Here is a 23,909-nt window from a genome sequence, read left to right as displayed (position 1 = left end):
TAACAGATCTAGCCTTCCTGGTGTAATGTACCGTGAGGGTGGACTGGATGCCTGTGTGCACTGGGCTGTGTTCACCCACTTTCTGCAGGTTGAGCAGTAGCCACATCAGGAACCATGTATTGAGGGCCATGGTGGAGGAAATCAATCAAGTTACAATCAATTCCACAGATTTCTTCACTCTTCATTTCAATGATAGGGAATGGCGATGAGTGACTGCATTAAGTAATGGTTATCAGCAAATCTCTGTTAATTACTTACCTGTCTTTCTAAAAAAGAAAGTTTTAGATTCTGAATGTCTAAAACATATAGTCTTTGATGGTTTTATTTGTCCAGGGAAAGAGTGGGCATGGCTTAGTCGGGTATCAATGATTTTTCTACCTTTTCTGGGGAGGGCTGATTTCCCGTTTAAAAATAGCGTGGTTGTGTGGCGAGTTTTTGCCAGCAGCTGTGCAAATTATTCTTTAATATGTACAAAGAAACTGCAGATGCTGGTTTACACCAAAGATAGACACACAATGCTGGAGTAACTCAGTGGGACACACTGCATCTCTGGAGAGAAGGAATGAGTGACGTTTTGAGTCGAGACCCTTCTTCAGACTGAGAGTTAGGGGAGAGGGAAACATTGGGATACAGAAGGGTAAGGTAACAAGAGATCAAAGGGGACGAGCTCAAGGAAAATATAGAATGGACCATTGTTGGCTGAAGGGAAGGTGGCAACGAGACCACTACAGATTATCTGACTCACCTACCGCTAGAAGCAACTTAAATGGCACATCTTGAGTCATGGGAAGAAATGAAGCACTGGACAAAATCCTTGCAGTTCAAGGAAGAACATACAAACTTCCACGTGGATAGAAGTAGATTAATTACAAGTTTCTCCTGCTGTGAGGCAATGCAGACTTGCTGTGCATTGGTGCTATTTTACTGTTAAAATGCTATACAAATACAACCTATTGGGGAAAATAATTTCCTATCATTACAATGTAATTGGTTGTACCCTGAGACTTCAGCTTTTGCCTCATGCTCATATTCAATATTTTAAAATATCTTCCTTGTGGGTTAAGGGGCAGGACTAAATGAGATACTACTGACAAAGCTAAATTTTTAATGAGTGCCTATACTGTCAGGGACTCTGGAAGCATAATTAATATGCTGATGAGTAGTCCATTCAAGTGTGCATCGTTGACAAATTAATAAAATTGTGTTGAGCAGCTTATTTTCTCAATTGGAATGTTTTGCCAGGTTCGTCACACGAGGGATAAGCACTATCAGGTAGTGCGTGTACGTTGCCAATTCTACCTTATCATGATGCTATGCTTTGAGTGTGAAGAGTGTATTCATCATGAGATGCAATTACCTACCAAACCTCTACAGGTGCACATTGGAGAGCATAATGACTCAATGCATCACAGTCTGGTTCGGTAATTCAAATGGTCAAGAGTGAAGGTGACCAGAAAGTGGTGGACCTGACAACCTACCCACCATCAAAGGAATCAACAGGAGGTGCTGCTGATATCAAAGACCCACATCACACTGACCATGCTCTCTTCTCTTTGCTATCTTTAGAAAGAAAGCCTGACATCTGTTACCTCCAGGTTTAAAATCAGCTATTTCCATCAGCCATCAAGTTGTTGACCACCTAATCACAATCACACTTCATCACCAAATTATGGATTTGGCACTCCTTATGGTTGCTCTACATACTTTGGATTTTGCACTATCATAGTATTTAGAACAAGTAAGACTTTCATTGTGCCGATTCATAAGCGGTGCATATGATAAATGAAACACTCCTGAATTTGAACCCATGAAATCCCAATCTTACCTAAGTAATCCCATGATGGGTGTGTTTTCCCTGCAAGTATTTTCAAAAATGGGATCAATTCAGCAGGTAATTTATTTGCAAATGAGCAGTTAGCAGAAAGATAATACTCTGGCAACTATGTGTTATACTTATTGTAATTGACATTTTATAATGACTGTTTTTGTCAACTTCAATTACAACATTTATTTTCCATTTATGTGGCATAGGGAGGTAGATAATGGAGTATGTGACAAAGGCTAGTGACAGAAGTGGCATATAAGGAGAGAAGTGAAATGTAAAGCCAGAGGTAAGGATATATGTTGCACAGGGTGGGGGGGGACAGAGTTTACTTAGCATTGGATATTTCAATGTTCATACCATTAGGTTGTAAGCTACCCAAGTGTAACATGGGGTGTTGCTCCACTAGTTTGCCAAAGGAGGCAGCCAGGACAGAAAGGTCAGTATGAAAAGAGGAAGTAAAATGGTTAGTAACCAGGAGATCCAGCATGCTTTAATGGATCAAGTACAAGTATTGAGCAAAGTGGTCACCTAGTCTACATTTGGTCTCGCACCAAATGCAGATGAGGTTTGAAGATGTGGATATCTCTGTCTCTGTGATGACGTATTTCATAATGATGTTGCCACAAGGCTGTTTTTTCATAAGAAATTTATCATTCCTTGTTTTTTTTTAAATCTTTTATTTCAACCTAATTTCAACCAAAAAACAAATTAGGCTTCCATTACTATCACTACTGCTCCCTTAATTTTGCATTACTTTAGATTAAATCCTGGAACATACTTAAATCCATGATTTTTGAATGAAAAGGCAATGAATAGTTGCAGTTAAATTTGTGCCATTATAAATAGTGAAAGTTAAAATATTTTCCCTTATTCTATAATTGTTCTTCCTCCACAATGGATTTAAAGGTGAAGGGGAATGTTGGCGGCCTAAAGTCCCGTGATCAGCTCGGGAAGCGGTGCATTGCATCCTCAATTTACGTAAGCAGAGCGGCAGCGGATGCTGCATTTGTGTGGTCACAGGTCAGTGGAGGCGACCACATGGCCCTTCAGCAGCCATGTGAGTGAATAAATCAAGCATAGCCTATTGCCAGGCCGATTCCTACTTCATCGATCTAGTGCCACCAGAATACTAGGCCTTAAATTTTTCATCAGCAGCATACCATAATTGCATCTACAAAATCTATTCTAACAACTTATCATGGCTTCTGCAAAAGCATCTCCCAAAAGATAGAGACAGTGAGCTTATAAGACAAAGTGTCAAACAAAAGGGTGGGTAGCAAAAGTGAGACCATGGAATGATGAATAAAATCTCAGGAAAGAAAAAGCAAAAAATCTATGGTAAATCGTTGATATTTAGACTACTGGATTGTAACACCTGCATTCACCAAGGGGCAGTGCTCGGGCCACAGCTTTACTGATTGGAAGTGGGGTTATTTTAACATCTGTAAGTTACATCAAACTTGGGGGTGGGGGGGATGATTAAAAAGACTGCCAAAAAATGTGGGTGGGCAAATGTGAAAAGTCAATATAGACCAAATGTCAGTTCTAAAATGGTATGGAAGAAAAAAAAGGACCGAAGTGGATATTTGCATAAATTACAGTACTTGGGCAGTTAGCTGTGCATTGAATCTGGAACAGTAATTAAAGTGATCACCAAACAGACAGGATATTTTTAAACTTTGTTAAAAGCTGGTTTGGGCTCAATTGTCTGGTCATCGTATCTTAATAAGGAAGTGGAGGTCATACAGAATGAACAGAAAATTCATTACAATTATTTTATTGACAAATGATTAGTGATAAGATGAAATTGGTAATACTGGGACCATGCTCTGTGAAGTATCAAAGATGGCAAACAATGAACGTTGAGAGCAATTGAAAAGCAAAACGTTCTGTTGAAAAGTCATTAAATCAATACATCAATTCTGTATCTCCCTCCACAGGGTGAAAGAAGATAAATGGAACTGCATCACAACAATAAAAAATGTAAGCAGAACTGTTACTCTTTGAATCAAATGAGATTGACAAATGAAGCAGGCAAATAGGAGGGAATAGCTTTTACCCATGCTATGGTTATGATCTGAAACATAATTGCAAAGGTGATTAAAACATTTGATAAGGGACAGGACATTGTTAAAGGGTGGACGTTATCTTAAATGGTCCACAAACAACCAATACAAACCCAATGGATTAATTGGCCTTAGTCTGTGCCTTAAGGATTCCATATTCTATGACTCTAAACAATAAAGTTGTCTTAAGTCCAATAAACAACTGAAAACTTTTTGCCATGGATTCAATGAACTGTGATTCCCAAGTTAATATCCACATCTGCTAAGGGGCAATCCCAACCCCATTGTTAAATATTCACCATCCAGATTGATTCATTAATTCAATCGGGTGAAAATGTAAAACATGCTCATTCAGATTAGGTGAATACATTCAGGTGAAGTACCACTAAATTCAGTTAGGTGTGAAATTACATTAAATAAATTGTAGAAGAGTTGAAGACCATATAAAATACTTACAAACATACACATTCTTGGCAGAAGTAGGCCACACAACCCCTCATGCCTGTTCTGCCATTTAACTTGATCATGGCTGATCTGATTATAATCTCAATTTTGAATTCTTGTCTTCCTGGTAAGCTTATATCACCTTGCTTATCAAATATCTATCTACTAAATTAAATAGAATCCGATTCTTCTTCCAACATCCTTTGAGGAAGTGAATTCCAAAGACTCAATGTCCTGAAAGGAAAAAAATACTTAATCTTCCATCAATGGGCAGCCCCCCTTAGAATCAAAAGGAAACATCTTCTCTGCATCCATCCTCCCAAGATCCTGATGGGTATTGCATGTTTCAATTATATTACCTCTGACTTCCTTAAATTCGAACAGACACATGCCCAGCTTGTCCAAGCGTTCCTCAGAAGATAACCCACCCAGTCAAGCTGATATTTGGGTAAACATCTGAACTTCTTTTAATGCAAAACATATTTTCTAAAATAGGAGATCAATACTGTACTCAACACTCCAGAAATGGCCAATGCAAAACCTTGCTACTTTCAGTTTCCCTTCATAATAACTTTCAGACACTAGCATATTACCTTATGTACACTATGTCACTCCAATCCCTCTGCATCCCTGAACTGCAGATTCTCACCATTCAGATAGTGTATTTTATTGTTCCTGCCAAAAACAGTCAATCACATTTGCATAAATATTCTTCATTTGCCAAATAATTTCCCATTTTTTAAAAACCTATATTATTTTGTAGCTTCCTTGGTCCTCTTGACAACTTGCTTCCTTACTTATTTTTGTGTCGTCAGCGAATTTAGAAACCAGCCTTTGGTACTTTCATCCATTTGTATAAATTGTAAAGAGGTTCCAAAACCTTTCATCATTCATATTCATAATTACTGAAACAGGAGATTGGACGGAATCCCACCATGTACATTAGAAAAGTTGTAACTGTTCAAATTTACGTCAACTATATGGTCTTGTGATTTCTTCAATGAAATACAATACTTCACAGCCCGAAAGTTTACTTCCTGCCTCTGTCATGTGTGATACCGTGAATGGCGTCAAGTTACAACAGACGCCGAATGACAGCCGGGATTAAACGCAGATGGAGACGCTAGGAATCTTAAAACTAGCAAAACTCCTAGCGCGTTTGAATCATTGGCTCTGTAAAGAAACGTTGCTCGTTTCTAATTTAAAAAAAAAACACTGGCTGGTTTCTGTAGTCGCCCCAGCATTCATCCAGCCATCCACCGGAACGGGCGGACTGGGCCTGGTGAGCGGCACCGCTCCCTTCCTCCCTCTCACACACTGATCGGGGTTGTTCGGCCCAGCCTAGTCCGCAGCTGACACACACACTTACCACCCAGGTCAAACCTCCGGCCTCTCCGTCTCCCGTAGACATCTTCCGAAGGACTGCACCACTCGCACCGTCTCCGCCGCCGTTGCAAGGTGCCGGCCGGCTGTTTAAGAGTCAGGGCTGAGCAGGGGATCGCTAGATCGCTCGCTCGCTCGCTCGCTCCCCGGGTCGGCGGTCGCTTCAAGCCGGCCGATCTTTCACTCCCCCGGCCTTGCCCGTCTCATCAGTGACCGCCCGCCCACCCACCCACCCGGCCGGCCGGCCCACGCTCTCGCCACTCGCCGGGTATCGACGGAGGCCCGAGGAGAATGGGCGTCGGGAGCGATCACGGCTGAAAGCCGATCGCCGTTTGTTCGCCTACACCCGGCCTGTCTCTCCCCGCCTCAGTGCGAGGCCGCCATCGCGGCGTTCAACAAGCACAGGGTTTGGACCAACAGGGATGGGGAGGGGGAGGGGGGGGGGGGGGGGGGGGCAAACTGCTTTTCTTCTTCTTCTTCCCGATCGTTGTCTTTGAACGACTGCAAACACGTAAACAAAAATGCCCGCACTGAAAACGCTCGCTCCGCCGGCTCCTGATGATAAAATGGAGGACGGTTGAACTCTGCTGGCGGCCTGGCGGGGCCTCCGGGCCGTTAAACCAACGTCTCAACGGCCGGCCCGCGCGCACGCGCGCGCTCGCTCGCTCTCTCTCTCACGCGGCCACCCCAGACAATGGGAGCGCGAGGAAGCTACAGCGTCACCGTCGCCGCTCGCTCGCTCGCTCGCTCGAGCCACCCGCCCGCCCGCCCGCCGCCGGCTTCACTCAGACCCACCGAGCGAGCCACACACCGACTGGCGGCTGCCGGCCACCCCCGCCAATCGCCCGCCTGCCTCCGTCTTCACCGGCTTCCCCACCCACTTAGCAGCAAAGATGCTAGGTCATCAGCGACTCGGTTCCGGCGTGACGTCCTTGATGCATCTGGTGTAGAAGGATCTCTGTGTCAATGATGACGGCGTCGTTGGGTCGGCGTGGCCGGCGGCCGGCTTTTCATCAGGGATATGCTGAAGTTGGTTCAGCATCAGTATTTGGAGGGGTCAACACTCAACGTTATTTTTATCGCTCTCAAAAATAATAGCAGACTACACATTTCCCACAGTTTTGAATAATGGAAACTGCCATGTGTATTTATCTTTCATTCATGTCCCCCAACCATTTATCTGAGGGACAGGAGTTGCTTTCCTGGCAGTAACATGGTCAAAGATTCTTTGTCAGTGTGAAGACCGCATAGTCTGAAGAAGGGTTTCGGCCCGAAACGTTGCCTATTTCCTTCGCTCCATAGATGCTGCTGCACCCGCTGAGTTTACGGACGAGGATGATCTAAAATCATCTACAGCTTGCTTTATTTATTCAGTTAAATCCATTCTACTAGCATTAGCTCTTCAAATTCTCCAACATTCTCTGTTCTATTGACGCAATTCTTAGTTTATGGTTCCACCCTGGAATGCTTTAAGAAATACAACTAAACGTATACAAATAGTATATCAGAAAATCAACAATTTTGAATAATTTAACGTCAAAAATACAACCGTAGTTTTTTAGTGTTTTGCGTAGAACTAGCAACATGGAAACATAACTTTATCCTCGATTAATTTGGTTGAGATGCCAGCAATTTGCTGTTATTAGTTTAATAACTATCCTTTTCTAATTACTTGTTTATTCCTTTTTCCGTTATTTGCCTACATTGGGGTTGCCTTTACCTTTAATGTTAGCCACTACCAAACTTGGTGAACTGGGAATCTAGGGATAAACTGTAATTTTGCTTGCTCAGTAAAGTATGATTTAACTTGAAGGCAATATACATACCCAATTGAAAATTCTATGAAAAGTGTTATTACATAAAAGTGGTACTACATCTCAGTAACTGGGGAAGTTGAAGACACCCATCAAGTATGTAGTGCAAATTAAATTCCAAATTTGCTGATCATATAAAAATGTAAACACTGTCATAAACGTAAGAAATAAGAGAGGGAGAGGGGCATTTAGACTCCTTCTTCACCTTACCACCATGACCATAAATACCCCCCGTGCTCCAAATTGTCAATACTACATCCATTTCCAAAGATCAGAAATTTCTTCCCAACTAAACAGGCAAAAAGCCATCTACTTCATTTTCCCTAGCCATTGCAATGATTCTACATCCTGGTTTCATCATAAACCAGGATGTTCAGATCCTGTCAAATCTGACTTTACATAGAGCCTTGTGTTACATATTGACATATATTTGTACTTCTGCTCATTTTGCACCAAACTTTGCAACTGCCTCAGCACATACTCTGAAACCCTTCGCCCATTCTCAATATCACTAGGCTTTACCATTCCAAGCCATTCCTAGGAAGCTTCCTTCGTTCTACAGCCAATAAACAAGGCCATCCAAAATGCCATACTCTAAATCCCAAAATACTTTTCTGCCACCATACATTTTGCTGAACAAGCCAAACATCTCAAAAGTAATTCTCATCCCTCCCGACAAAAGCCTCATAAGCACCATCACTAAAATGTTTAGCACCTAATAATTCTGCTTTCTTATACACCTCTGATTTTGATCACTTTTACTGGCAGTAATAGAATCAACCATTGATTTTCTATGTTTCTAATTTACCTCTCAGTAGGTGCAAGGTGCTCCTTGAAATCTATCTATTTTCTAACCCAAGTTCTTATTGTGGCTGATTATCAAATTATAATTTATAACAGTCCTGAAAAATATAATGAATTGTTTTTGTGCTATGAAGAATGCTACTGAAATACAAGTCCACAGAGTAATTTGTATTACATTTCTACAACTCTGGATAAAGTTTATATTGGATTTAATGGCAACTAATTTATTTATAACTTCCAGATCAGAACGCTGCTACGTATGAATATCAAGTAAATTCTCCTTGAGACTAGAAATCTGAAATAATAATTCAAATCTTATTAGTACTTAGCGAGATCGGTGGGCGCTATCACCACATACCGTAAACCAGATTCTTTGGATTATTGCCAATTTCTTCCAATTTCATTAAAACTGTTCTAAAAATGTTAATCTTTTCTCTACATAAATGTCACCTGACTTGCAGAGTACTTAAGTATTTTGTTTTCATTTGAAATGTAAACATTTTCATTATCCTAGTCTATACATTTCTTATGAATTTTAAATCTTTACGTTTGCTGAGAAATAAACCCAAGCATGTACAGCATTTCCTACAAGATACGGTCCCTGTTGTCATTTACGTAACCAAAATAATTATTTCACTCTAAAATAACCCAACCTTCCTTTGATAAAAAAATATCTTATTAGCCATTGATAGATACAAAGTGCTGGAGTAACTCAGTGGGTCAGGCAGCATCTCTGGAGAGAAATGAAGGGTTGGAAGATTAATTTTCCAGAAGAGGGGAAAAGTCTGAAGAAGGGTCCGAAATATCACCCATCCTTTTTCTCCAGAGATGCTTCCTAACCCTCTAATTTACTCCAGCACATTGTGTCTATCTTTGGTATAAACCAGCATCTGTAGTTCCTTCCAAAACATATTAGCCATTAGTGCTTTATTCCACTAATTTAGACTAAACACTCTGTGGCCTCAAACTTGCCAACAAAAATGAATCGTGTCACAATTTACTGAAAATTGTCAATGACACACCCTTTCTATAGTTCGTTAATATTTTCTTGTATCATTCCTATCAAAATCTGTCTGAAATAGGTTTGTGGTAAAATGTACATATGGACAAACATTGCTGTGTTTAGAAACAGTATTGCAACAAACCACACATTTGAAATAAATGCAGCAGATGTGCAGCGTGCATGAACATTAAATCTGAAGAGAAAGCAAAGTTTAAGCCATTTATTGTTTATTTAGGCTAAGATGTTATCTTGTTAAAACTGTTTTTTTTTTTACCCTCATTGTGTAGATCATGGAAATCACATTCATGGAAATGTTCTGTTGGGCCCCTCTCCTATCTACATTATGTCAAGTAATGACAGCTCTGGCAATAATAGAGCAATTCTAAAGATACAAAATTAAAGTATCCAGCATTAGCTATAAAGGATATAAAAATACATAAAATTCATCAAAGTGTGCTAGTTTAATGGTCATTTAAAAAAGTGATTCAAAAATTGCTCTTATATATGACATCATGTTGTGAAGACGTTTGAAAATAAAGCAATCAATATCCAATTATGAAGTAATGTGTAAACACGGCAGCTAATTTGTGCAATAGGCATGTATTGTTTTAGATCCATTTACACCATAATGGATATATTATGTAACATTGAAAACACAATATAAAACCCGAAATGTCAACTTTTATTCACCAAATGATACTGGAAAAAAAACCCTTATACTTTGTATTTTAATTATATTCTCCTTTGTAGACAAGTGTTTTTGTAAGTCAATCAAGATTCAATGAAAATCTTGAATACTTTGCAAATAATGATACAAAATATTTTTAGTGCAAATTTCTGTTCTATTGAATATTAATATAAAAACAAACATGGTTTGAATTTGAAATCTTCTGTTGATGTTACTGATATTCATCTTTAATCTTAATATCCTTAAGAGTTATTATGATTTCCATAGGATATTCATGATCATCCAAACTTTGTCTGAAGAGTTGTGTATGCTGCCATGCAACATCGCCATCGCCACCACTCATCTCAGCTTCCAAAATTAATTCAGTAGATCCATTAAAATTAGCAAATGAATGAATGTTTTGATCTAAATTAAAGAAAGAAAGTATAATTAACACCACTTTTACCTACTGCTTTTTTCCAAATTATGTGAATCAAGGGAAGAAATCATCAAAAGTAATACCATAGCAATACACACCCCCACTTAGATCTACATTGGTCAAATTTGAATGTAGGTGCCATTGAATATTTCCAGATTGAAATGTCTGGCTGGTGGATCGAATAGAAACATTGACTATCTTCAGTCCCACTGAACCACAATCAAACTTCCAACTAACTCTGGCAGATGCTGCTCCTTCTGTTCGAGCAATGTATACCTGTTTAAACAGAAATATTACACTGTAGTAAGTTGCATATAGTTCTGTAAACAATTCATTATATTCTTCTTATAAAATAAATTGTGGATGTCACGTTCAGCAACAATTGACCAACAAACAATTACAAGACAATAATTTATACTGAAGAGGCTAATTTTTGATACTACGATGGTGGGAATGACAATTTAAAACCAATAATAAAAAATAAAACAAATGACAGATATGACTTCATTAATTGGAATTTAATCTGAGTGTATGCAAAACAAAAACAAAACACGACATACATTTCAATTCTCCCATTGTTTACAGATCTTGGTCTAGCTTGCATAAGAGACTTTTCTGTTTTCCCTCACCCACCCACCTCTGTACAATACTGTCATCATAAATGCCAACTCTTAGCATGGTCTGCACTACAAGAAATGCAAACTTACTGATATTTTCATTCCTGTATTACTCCTTTATGCACATTCAGATGTCCCTTACACTTTGTACTTTGAATCTGCACAGAAGCTTTGACTAAAGCAACTGAGAATAAAAATACAGTATCTAATGGCTCAGGTAAAAAAAGATTCAGAAAGAGACTCCCAACTACTGTTACATTTCCACTCAAGATTCTTCTTTTGCATAAATAGCAAAATTGTATTTTGTTTGATCCTATGGATGAAACAAAATACAAGGCGGAGGTGCAGAACCTGGCGGACTGGTGTACACGTAACAACTTGTCACTAAACACCTCCAAGACCAAGGAGCTGATTATTGACTTCAGGAGGTCCCATAATGGAGAATACGCCCCAATCTCCATTTACGGGGAAAGTGTGGAGAGAGTGTCCAGCTTTAAGTTTCTGGGCACTCACATTTCAGAGGACCTCACATGGTCCACCAACACCGCTGCGCTGGTCAAGAAGGCACAGCAACGACTGTTCTTCCTGAGGACATTAAAAAAGACTGGTCTGCCCCAACAGCTGCTGACAACGTTCTACCGCTGCACCACAGAGAGCATATTAACGTATGGCATCTCTGTGTGGTATCTCAGCTGCACGGAGGCGGAGAGGAGAGCTCTTCAGCGCGTCGTCCACAGAGCGCAGAGGATCATTGGGACAGAGTTACCAGCCTTGGAGGGCATCTACCACACACGGTGCCTCAGGAAGGCCGTCAGCATCCATAAAGACTCATCACACCCCTGTAACGGATTGTTTGAACTACTTCCCTCCGGCAGACATTACAAGGCCTTCTACGCCCGAACCTCCAGACTCAGAAACAGCTTTATTCCAAGAGCTATAGCGGCTCTGAACCGGCCCTGCTGAGTGCCCCCACCCCCCCTGGACTGTCTCCCTCGGATGGTCACGACACACAGCTTATTTATTTATTTTACTTTTCTTTTTCATCGGTTGGAGCTGCATACTAAATCTCGTTGCACTGACGTGCAATGACAATAAAATATATTATTATTATTATAGCTTGATGCATTATATTACAATTATGCAGCTATTTCATGTTTGACACAACTGCTCCATAGTAAGAAATGCAAATTAAAGAAAGCACAAACAGGGAGGAAGGATACAAGTGGCCTTTCTTAAAAAAAACATTTACAAACCAGATACTGCTGAATTTTAGTCATATTGGAAAGTAGAATTGTCAAGTGGTCTTGTTGAACAACAGGTCCAACAACAATTCACCTGCAGCTATCTACCAATCCTACAGGCCAGCTATGGATGTTTAACATCATAAATACAATAGCTAAAGTTCGAAATACAGCTTTATCAACACAACTGTGTACAAATTGAGCCCTTAGCAATGAAGCAGAAATCATATTCAACGACCTTTATCTTTGACAGTTATAAAATAAAATGTCATTGAGAATGAGCAAGATTATATTATAACAATGCTAATCTTTAAAATGCCATCTGTAAGTACAGCTCAATATTTCAATTACATAATCCATACAATGCAAAATAAATCATATTTTCAAGAGGTTATCTAGGTAAAGATCAAGTATCTTTCAACTCAAGAAAAAGATTGAACTCATTATTCTGAAGCTAAAGATCCAAAGTAAATGCACATGGTTAAACATAAGTATTTGAGGCTGAGATCAAACACTACGTTTTCCTTTTAAACACAAGTATATAACATTTTAACAAAGAAACATATCTAGTCTGCAATTCCACAACTCAATTTTGTTTAGTACCTTTGGTAAAGTACCCGGTTGAAGCCGCCTTTAAAGGGAAAAAAATGTCTTGTCACGTCTTGTGAATAAATAACAAAAAAACATTGATTGGATTATGAATAACTTGCAACAATTTAAAGCACTTAATCCCAACGGTGAGACAAATGCTGTTTCTCCAGAAGCCAGATTGAGACTCAGTAGTAATCCATTTTCCCATATAATCATGAACTAAATCTGTAAACCTCTTCCCAGAAATCAAATATCAGTGTAGTCTTGACCAATATTAGCATGGCAATTTGAAGACATTGTTTGAGCAGCCTTTGGTCAGAGGTCTTCAGTTAAATGCACCTTTTCTGTTTTTTACTGTCTGTTCTCCATTGTTCTCCATTATTAGAACCATTGGATCAGCTTTACGGCAATTAAACAGAAACACTTGATTTCACCCAAAGTTTATCAGAAATGTATTAAAAGTAAAATCCCGAACGTAAAGTTACAAGGCTTTACCCCTTAAGAAAGCAGTGTACATAAAGCCATACCATTTTCCAGTCCTGTTCAACCTTTCGAAGCACGGAATTCATTTTCCAAACACCTTTTTCCCAGTTATGAATGATTTCATTGTCATTGGAGACTCGAATGTAGTTATTTTCAGCTGCACTGTATTTGAGATGAAATAACTTTGCTGTTTTTTCTTTTTCAGTAGCTAGAAAACTGAATCCATGATTCTGTGCAGGAAGATAATTACAAGGTGAAAAATTAAGCCCCATACCACAGAAGTCTCTGTGAACATTGTTAATTACATTATCGTAAAACATAACATTTCCGGGTAGAAAGTAAAAATAACTCCACGTGCTTTAAATATGCAAAATTATTATACTGGGTAAATTAGTTGAATCAGTGTGAAATTTCTTGTGCAAAATTCATAACACTCTTAATACATAATTTGCACTATTGCAACTCCAATTTCTTAAGTAGAACACCAGACAGGAAATTGTCAGAAAAGATATCATGGAGAGGGGCAAACAAAAATCAGGCTATTCCCACTAGCAGGAGTCAAAAAGGATTGGAACGTTGCAGACTGCTTTTTTTCACTACAGGAAACATCAAAGTGAATTATAGGAATTAACTCCATCAGAGCTGAAAACTCAATTTGGAATACAAATCAAACAATAATGGGGGCTTGCAAGAAAGGTACTGCAATAATCATGTGAATTTAATCGTCAATGGACGTGACAAATCAAATTGTTGATGTTATCTTGAGGACAAGTTCACAGGATGCATTTGGGATGGATTCCCAGATGCAATATGTTGAGAAACCAAATCAGGGAGCATGTTATTTACCATCTGCATTATGTAATGAGACAGAATTAGTTAATGATCTCACAGTACTGATTTCCCCAAGGAATGATCACAGCATTGTCAAATTTCAAGTTCACTTTGAAATAAGGAACTTGGGTCCAAAACTGGTGGCCCAAACTTCAAATAAAATCACTTTTCCAGGCTAATGCCAGCAACAGCTTACAGAGGGGTTATTTCATAAATCAGAGCAAAGGTACATTCTAGCAAAAAAAGTATCTAGATTAAATATACACCATCTGTGGCTACCCAAAGTGGAAGTTCCAGAAGGTATCAAATTGAAAGAAAAGGCATATAATGTTGCAAAGATTAACGTTCAGCTAGAAATTTGAGAATATTTTAGAATGACTGAAAAAGAGGGAAAAGACAGAATATGAATGTAAACTAGCAAATAACAAAAGGAGAAAAAGCTTTGATTGGCATGCACAAAAGGGAGAGAAGGTTGGTCTTTTGGAGGGATGAGACTGGGAAATTAATAAGGGAAAGTAGATAGCAGAGATGGTGAATTATTCTAAAATAATATCCCAATAATAACAAATAATTAAAGAGCTAAAGGGAAAGAGGGTCATAAAATAATATCTCTCACTCGAGAAAAAGTACTAGGCAAACTAAAGTTTATAAAAGCAAATAATGGATGCATGGGTTGTAATCTACCATAATTCTCTAGACTCTGTACAGGTCCCAGAGGATTAGTAAACTGTAATGTTTCGTATTCAAGTAACAAGACAGAAACCAGAAAATCATTGCCTAAAATCTGTGAATGAGAAAATGCTGGAATCCATTTGCAGGATGTAATAGCTGGTAGAAAATCTTAAAGCAAGCAAAGTTAACATTTTTCATAAAGAAAAATCATGGTTGACCAATCTGTTGAAAGTCATGATGCAACTCAATAGGACTTTGGTTAGGCCACATTTGCGAGCAGTTCTGGTCACCCCATTACAGGAAAGATGGGGCTGCTTTGATTAAAGGGTTTCAACTACAGGGAGAAGTTGGATAGACTTGGATTGTTTTTTCTGGAGCGTCGGAGGTTGAGGGGAAACTTTATAGATGTATATAAAATTATAAGAGGCAGAGATGGGGTAGACAGTCAGATCCTTTTCCCCCACAGGATGGAAATATCCCAAATTGGAGGCCATTTGAGTATGGTGAGTGGGGGAAAGATTAATGGAAATGTGCAGCGCAAGGTTTTTTTATATAGAGGGTGGTGGGGGCCTGGAATGCCAAGGGTGGTGGCAGAGGCAGATACAATAGTGGCATTTAAGAGGCTTTTAGATAGGCACATGGAAGTGTAGGGAACAGAGGGATATGGATCATGTGCAGGCAGATGAGATCAGTTCAACTGATCATCATGTTTGGCATAAACATCGTAGCCCAAAGGGACTGTTCCTGTACTAAATCGTTCTATGTTCTATAGAGTTTTCTGATCATTTTTAAAAATGAATAAGCGATTCCCAGAAAACATTTGATGAGATATCACAGAATAATTTACTGCACCAGAGTGCTAACTAGTAGAAAACAGTTTGCATAAATGGTTCACTTTCAGATTGGCAATCAACAATTGTATGAACGTGGTGAGGCTGCATTTAGAATATTGTGTTCAGTTCTTGGCACCACATTATAGGCGAGAACTGTTCTCAGTACTCAGTTCTGGGCACCATGTTATAGGAAAGATGTTGTCAAGCTGGAAAGTGTACAGAGAAGATTTACGAGGATGTTGCCAGGATTAGAGGGTCTGAGCTATAGGGAGAGGTTCACTGGACTGGGACTCTATTCCTTGTTGCGCAGAAGGATGAGGGGTGATCTTATAGAGGTGTATAAAATCATGAGAGGAATAGATCGGTTAGATGCACTAGCAGTCTCTTGTCCAGACCGGAGGACATAAGTTTGAGGTGAAGGGGCAAAGATTTAATAGGAATCTGAGGGGTAACATTTTTACACAAATGTGGTGCATGTATGGAACAAGCGCCCAGAGGAGGTAGTTGAGGCAGGAACTGTCTCAACGTTAGAAACGGTTAGACGAGTACCTGGATAGGACAGGTTTGGAGGGATATGGGCCTGACGCAAGCAAGTGGGACACGTTGGCTGGTATTGGCAAATTGGGCAGAATGGCCTGTTTCCACACTATCACTCTACGACTAATTAGTGGGGTGGCACAGGGTTTAATGCTGGGTTCTTAACCATTCACAAGCTGTACTAATGACATATAAAAGGAAGCCGAGTGTTTTCTTGCCATATTTGCCTACAACACAAAAAAGGACCAGTGGGAAAGCAGGTTGTGAAAACGTATCAAAATAAATTAAAAGAGCATGCTAAAAGTGGGCACATAAAGTATAATATGGGAAACATGGAAACATGAGGTTATTTGCTTTGGAACAAAAATATGTTATTTGTGTAAAGTGACCAAAAACTTTGCAATAAATAAAGATCTGGGGATTCCAGTCCATGACCCACCAGGAGTTGGCATTCAGCTAAAACAAGTACAGGTCCTCTCCAGTTTACGAACCCTGATATGTAAAGCTTTAGGAGACTGGCTGCATAGATTTAGCTGCTGCTGCAGGTTTGCAATCATCTTCTGTCATGTGGGAATTTGGTTTGCGGCCACCTTTCCAAATTTCATATTGTCTAGATACGAACAGTTTTCAGAACTGGAACCCTGCTATAACCTGGAGAAGACCAGTCATTTGGATGGCCAAAGGAATGTTGGCCTATGTTGCAAAGGATAAGTATTGAAGTAGGAACATTTTAATGCATTTCTGTAGGGCATTGCTCATGCCGTTTTAGCCTCTGGAGTAAAGGAAAGATATACTTAATTTGAAGGCAGGTTAAAAAAAAAAGAATTTATAGTTTCGGATAGTCATTTTTGGGGATTTTTTTTAATACCACAGATCTCGGAAGACAGTCATTGAATATATTCAAATGGACATTGACACGACAATTGAGTTACAAGAAAGTGAAGGCTATGGAGAGAGAGTAGGAAAGTGACGTAGAGGCCAAGTTAGGATCAGCCATGATTTTACTGAATGGTGGAGCAAGCCAACTGATCTACTCCTGCGTCTGATGTTTAGTGATCACATTCAGTATTTAACTGGTACACATTCCACATTACTTTAAGTGATGTATTAACGCAAGATGCCCTGAATGATTATAATAACGCCACAGGAATTTCCACGTTCAGCTAGACAGATGACAATCAAGTTTTTACAATCATGATTTAAATATTTTATTTGTCATACACAAATGATAAAAGGAGATAACACTAGGAATAGTACAGTGGAACTGCAATTCATGCTACAACTGTCAATTTAACCAGATGTACATGACTTTCATAATGTTTTGGACAAAGACCCATCATTTATTTGTCTCTGTACTTCACAATTTTAGATTTGTAATAGAAAAAAAAATCACATGCAGTTAAAGTGCACATTGTCAGATTTTAATAAAGGCCATTTTTACACATTTTGGTTTCACCATATAGAAATCACAGCAGTGTTTATACAGTCACCTCATTTCAGGGCACCATAAGGTTTGGGACACAGCAATGTCATGTAAATGAAAGTACTTATGTTTAGTATTTTATTGCATATCCTTTGCATGCAATGACTGCTTGAGGTCTGCCAATCATGGACATCACCAATTGCAGGGTGTGGTCTCTGGTGATGTTTTGCCAGGCCTGTATTGCAGCCATCTTTAGCTTATGCTTGTTTTGGGGGCCATTTTTATTACTTCACCATAAAAATGGCATGCTCAATTGGGTTCAGAATATATGATTGACTTGGCAACTCAAGAATTGACCATTTTTTAGCTTTGAAAAACTAATTTGTTGTTTTATCAGTATGTTTGGGATCATTGTCTTGCTGTAGAATGAATCGCCAGCCAATGTGTTATGAGGCATCTGTTTGAACTTGAGCAGATAGGATGCGTCTATACACTTCAGAATTCATTATACCACTACCATCAGCAGTTGTATCATCAATGAAGATGTGAGCCAGTACCTTCAGCAGCCATACATGCCAGGCCATAACACCCCCACCACTGTGTTTCACAGATGAGGTAGTATGCTTTGAATCTTGGGCAGTTTCTTCTCTCCTCCATACTTTGCTCTTGCCATCACTCTGATATAAGTTCATCTTCATCTCATCTGTCCACAAGACTTTTTTCCAGAACTGTGGTTGCTCTTTAAGTACTTCTTGGAAAACTGTAACCTGGCCATCCTATTTTTGCGGCTAACCAGCTGTTTGCATCGTGCAGTGTAGCCTCTGTTCATGAAATCTTCTGCGGACAGCGGTCATTGACAAATCCTCACCTGACTCCTGAAGAGTGTTTCTGATCTGTCAGTCAGGTGTTTGGGGATTTTGCTTTATTATAAAGGGAATTCTACTGTCATCAACTGTGGAAGGCTTCCTTGGCCTGCCAGTCCCTTTGCGATTAGTAAGCTCACCAGTGGTCTCTTTCTTCTTAATGATGTTCCAAACAGTTGATTTTGGGTAAACCTAACGTTTGGCTGATGTCTCTATTGTTTTATTCTTGTTACTCAGTCTCATAATGGTTTCTTTGACTTTCATTGGTATAACTGGTCCTCATATCGATAAACAGCAATAAACATTTCCAAAGGTGAAGGAAAGACTGGAGGAAAGACTAGGTGCTGCGAGCTCTCTTATACCTGCATTAAGGAGGCATTTAAACACACCTGGGCAATTACAAACACCTGTGAAGCCATATGTCGCAAACATTATGGTGCACTGAAATGGGGGGGGGGGGGGGGGGGGGGGGGGGGACATTGTATAAACACTGCTGTAATTTCTACATGGTGAAACCAAAATGTATAAAAATACCGTTATTAAAATCTGACCATGTGCACTTTAAAAGTTTGATTTTGTCTATTACATGTCTCAAATTGTGGAGTACAGAGGCAAATAAATAAATGATGGGTATTTGTCCCAAACATTGTGGAGGGCACTGTATGTTTAACATGACTATTTTATGAGTGGCTCGCAAGAAATGAACATAGGCCTATACATCAAAAAGGTCCTTCTAACAGATGCAGGAAATGATTCCAAAGATTTGGAAAGATTTAATGCAGCCGATGCGAGTAAAAATAAATATTCAAATTATCAAATGCCACTTTTGCAAGATCATCAAGTAGGAATCCTCTATGTCTGGGGGAACTAGGAAGGTTTTAACACCCACTGCGACTCAAGTGAGAAAGAGGAGGTTAACATGATCAATGTTTGGAGGGAAACGACATGAGGTGAAAAGGTCAATGATCATATCAAGATTTTCAAGATCAGTAAAGATTTCAACAAGTTCCATGTCTAAACTAATGTACAGCATTCACATAATGCTTCATGCAAAACAGACAGCCACATTCACCTGGAAACAATCCAACAAAAACTCTTAAGATTCACTGTAATGCTTCAAACACAATTTAGCAAAGAGGTGCCCTTAAATTGTAATCAAAACTAGAGGCCAATGTCACTTACAAATGGCAAAGGAACATGCTTTATAGTCCAATTTTGTTTGCTTGCATGTGTGGAATAGACAAATTCTGAATTCCAGAAGATAGCAAAGGAGAGGTGAATGGAAAGCTTCTAATTATCAAAGTATGATCTTATAAAAAAAGTCAATGCCCAAAAAGCCAAATTTAATTTGGGCAACAATGGTGGTCATTGTCTATGTTTTTCAAATTAATAAGTAACAGTGATCACCTGAGCATGAGTTCCAGTTTCTCCTCTAGTTACTTTCCACAATACAGAACCTGATATTCTTCCACCGAGTTCTCCTGGATTTGGGGTTTTTGGCGAAATGAATTCGACAAGTTCAACAATGTACCGTTCCAAAAGTTCCTGCTTCCTCTCTTGTGGAAGGAAGTGTTTTCTCTGCAATTATAAAACAGAGTGAAACCACATTTCAGGTTAACCAGATGGGTCCATGTATATTGAGGCCATCTTGTTCAATTCATATTACACAGTACCCTTAATTATAAGACTAACTTTAAAAAATAATTTCTGATTGGATTTATTGCTTTTCCTTTATTGCCAATACTCACTGCAGCATTTAACCAACTGCATTTAGTGAATAGCTCCGCTACCAGTGTCACCATTGTCAATTTCATTCCACATCTTAAAAACACTCAGTTTGGTAGATTTATTGGCCAATAGATTGTAATGAGTGTGTGGAACAAAAGCTGAAGAATCTGTGAAGGAGAATGGGGTGAGGGTTAAGAAAATATAGGGAGAATAAGTTACTCTGGAAATTGGCAGGGAAATGGGACATCACTATGAGCCGAGCCAATGTAGCCTCCATCTTTTTTCACTGTACCTTACTACATGTGACAATAAACTCAACTAAATCTATGTTGCAAAGAAATAAGAAAAATATTTAGTAACTTAATTGAACACATCTAAAACTGTTGGGAATCTCATGGGGAAGAAACTAGAATGGAATTTCTCCTTCGTTGAAGAGTTTGGAACAAGGGACTTAGAATAATGTTTTGGTCATTTGGGACGTCAATAATCAGAAATGTCCTCACTCGAAGCTTAGTTGCTTTGCCATTTCTACCCAAGAATGGTGGTGCAGTATATTCAAAACTGAAATTGACAGATTCTGAGCTAACTGGAAAATGTAATAAATGTAGACATTCAGCCATGATCTTACTGAAATGCACAGCAGGTGGGGCAGGTGGTCTCTTTGTCTATCCCTGTTTCATTTCTTGCAATCTTATGTAGGAGAATATAAGCAAGAGACTGAGAACCAAGGATAGTGGGGAAAAGGAGATTTTCTCTTGCTCCCATTCCCAAGGGTAGACGATGAATTGTACAAATAATTACTGTAAATTAATGATATTAGAAAAAATCTCCTCATTGGTTAAAGATTTTAACATGGTTCACTCGAACTATGAAGTAATTTATATTAAGTAATGTATTGTAAAAAAGTTCAGTACAAGATTAATGTTAAGGCTTGTTGTATGAACTATGAAGCATAATTGTTTCTGCGTTTATTATTTCTACTAACTGCTTTATTTTCCAAAAACAAAATTATTAGCACAATTATATTTACATCTTTGCACTACATTCACCTCAGAATTTAATTTATTAATAGTTTGTCGCAGCAATCCTTCCCCAAGTTGTGTTCTACGAGTCAAAAGCTCTGTATGCTTGCATGAATATCTCCAGCTGACATCAACCACCTGAAAGAGTAATTGGGGCATCACACAAATTTCATTCAACAAATAATAATCAAAGGCTTCAGTTTGTAGTTAGATTATCAAACAGCAAAGAGATCTGATTTCTGCTATAATTGTAAGGGCCCGGATTGATGAAACTCTTAAGGGTAGAGGAAAAGGAGTGAAGATGTACCAGACCATAGTTGGAACAATATTAGAGTCCCGAGAGTTTCCAGACCAAAGTGGGTTGAAAGTTCACGAGGGAAATCAAACACAAAGATCAACATTTTAAATTCCGTGTGCTGCTCAATTGGCAGCTGGATAATGTACTGGAATCATGGGTGAGCAGGATTAAACGTTGGAAGATGAACTGTTTATGAGTTGTGGCTATGAGAAGATAAAGGGGAGGTCATTTAAGACTGAGGTGAGAAAAAACGTTTTCACCCAGAGAGTTGTGAATTTATGGAATTCCCTGCCACAGAGGGCAGGAGAGGCCAAGTCACTGGATGGATTTAAGAATGTTAGATAGATCTCTAGGGGCTGGTGGAGTCAAGGGATATGGGGAGAAGGCAGGCACGGGTTATTGATAGGGGACGATCAGCCATGATCACAATGAATGACGGTGCTGGCTCAAAGGGCCGAATGGCCTCCACCTGCACCTATTTTCTATGTTTCTATAAAGATGGGAGGTGGTTCCGATCTAAAACATGCTGCCAGGAGAGGTAGAATCAGATGCAATCACTATGTTAAATGGACATTTAGGTGGGCGTTTGAATAGGTAGAGTTTCTTAATGTTGGCAAGAGTGATTAGTGCAGATGGGCAAAAAGATCAGCATGGTTGTGATGGGCCAAAGGGCACATTAGTGTGCTCCGCAACAATGACTATTATCAGAATCGTAGCTGCATCAATTATACAAACACCATGAGTACCGAAGTGGTCTACACTGTCTCAAGAATGAAAAGCCCCTTAAATAAAATGTTCTATATTAGATAGACCGTAGGCCGAGGTGCTTTTTCATTTCATTTTGTGACCCTAATCACATATCTACCCATATTTATAACATATTGTGTGAAAATATTATAGAAATAATACCTGAAACTCAAGAACAAAACATGCACATTTTTTTAAAATATGAGGAAAAACCTCCAATTTTCCGAGTAGTAATTGTCAATCAAAGCACATTTGACATTGAGTCGGACACCAATTGACCGCTTTGCTTCAGGCTAGCTAGGCAGGGAGCCCACATCATGGCAGAGAGTATTTCTTCTGATGTTAGTGTTACTGGAGATTCCAATGAAGGTTCTTTGGTCTTCTGTGCAATACATGTCGTCGAAACTCACAGCAAGGTAATTGAATTTAGTGAGAAAAGCATTATGAAGTGTGAAGAATGTGCAGCTAACTGGATAGAAGTGGAAGAAAGTCTGGAAAGCAAAGTCGCTGCTAAGGTGCTGCATCACAAACAGGACAGCCAAGTCATGGAACCAGTGAAACATTGTGAAGCAACTGGAACTGGAAGGTAAGCTCTAAAGTCAGAATTTATGAAAATCAACCTGCATGGATGTTGATTAATTAAATTTCAACCTCTTATAATGTGAGATATCAGATCTTGAGGCTGAAGTTGAGGACTTGAACTTTCCTGAACAAATTAAAAGTTGTCACATGTCAGCTTGAAGTCAAAGAAGAGTCTTCTTTAACATCTAATCACGGAACTGCCTGCGATCAATTGCCGAGAAGTGTTCTGACCGCGGGGCCTATGTACTTAACATTGTGCCCTGACGCATTAATTAGGCACGTTCAGGAGCTGATAAAACCTACGACTTCTGTGGCAGTCTCACTCATTTTCCTCTTAAAGCAACTGGAAGATGCCTTTCAGGTCTGTCCCCCAGCCTGGCACTGCCCCAGTCACACTTTGGCCGTGACCCCCACTCTGCACACGGGCAGTCAGTGGGGACCTCTACAGCAGTCTCACTCAAAATACACCTCCAGTCGGACTCCAGTCAAGGGGGGAGAAAAAGGGGGAGAAGGGGAAAGACGCACACACACACCCCACCCCCGCACTGGTTCCCAGTATCACACGGGATGGCTGGTCCCCCAACACAATATTCCACCTCTCCACCAATTCCAATATTGGGCTGACAGCACAATCACTCAAGCCTGTTGTGCTGGCAACTCACTCACTCACGGCTGGTGGGCTGGCAGTTGACTCACGGCTATTCCTTGAAATTCCATTTCAAGCAGGGTGCAACGCCACCAAATTCAAGTGCATTTTCTTACCACTTCAAGCAAGGTGCAAGGCTACCAAATTCAAGTGCAGTTTCATACCATTTCAAGCAGGGTGCAAGCCCAATAAAGACAGCCAGTCGTGACCTCTCCCTCCTCCATCCTGCAGAGACTGAGCCACACCCACACTTCTGGGTTTTATAGTCCCTCCACCCCTCCCACCAGAAGGGGTGTGGCCTTCATAGTGTGATTGACAGGAGAGAGAATCTCAACATTTTTTAACCACTA

At 39.5% G+C, this 23,909-nt stretch overlaps 2 protein-coding genes across 10 annotated transcripts in view; both read right to left on the bottom strand.

Moving 5' to 3' along the window:
• The window catches only part of top2b (DNA topoisomerase II beta), a 110,763-nt gene extending 104,104 nt beyond the window's left edge, over positions 1-6,659 (bottom strand). For 2 of the 7 annotated variants that reach the window (XM_055660484.1, XM_055660493.1), the window contains exon 1: positions 5,705-5,923. In XM_055660484.1, coding sequence (XP_055516459.1) covers positions 5,705-5,746 — 42 coding nt within the window. In that variant the 5' untranslated portion in view covers positions 5,747-5,923. Of the gene's footprint in view, positions 1-4,347; positions 4,570-4,928; positions 5,011-5,704; positions 5,924-6,513 lie in introns of those variants that run through there. The other 5 variants (XM_055660503.1, XM_055660532.1, XM_055660525.1 and 2 more) reach the window with 5 other exon arrangements.
• A 3,122-nt stretch (positions 6,660-9,781) lies between these two features.
• The window catches only part of ngly1 (N-glycanase 1), a 39,440-nt gene continuing 25,312 nt past the window's right edge, over positions 9,782-23,909 (bottom strand). For 2 of the 3 annotated variants that reach the window (XM_055660544.1, XM_055660563.1), the window contains 5 exons: positions 21,314-21,424; positions 19,944-20,114; positions 13,422-13,607; positions 10,529-10,721; positions 9,782-10,432 (listed from right to left, as the gene is read on the bottom strand). In XM_055660544.1, the coding sequence (XP_055516519.1) occupies positions 10,239-10,432; positions 10,529-10,721; positions 13,422-13,607; positions 19,944-20,114; positions 21,314-21,424 (855 nt within the window). In that variant the 3' untranslated portion in view covers positions 9,782-10,238. The remainder of the gene's footprint in view (positions 10,433-10,528; positions 10,722-13,421; positions 13,608-19,943; positions 20,115-21,313; positions 21,425-23,909) is intronic. The other variant, XM_055660555.1, reaches the window with a different exon arrangement.

The sequence above is a fragment of the Leucoraja erinacea genome, chromosome 2 (assembly GCF_028641065.1).
Source record: "Leucoraja erinacea ecotype New England chromosome 2, Leri_hhj_1, whole genome shotgun sequence".
NCBI classification, from domain to species: domain Eukaryota; kingdom Metazoa; phylum Chordata; class Chondrichthyes; order Rajiformes; family Rajidae; genus Leucoraja; species Leucoraja erinaceus.
This window is presented reverse-complemented; position numbering and strand designations above follow the sequence as displayed.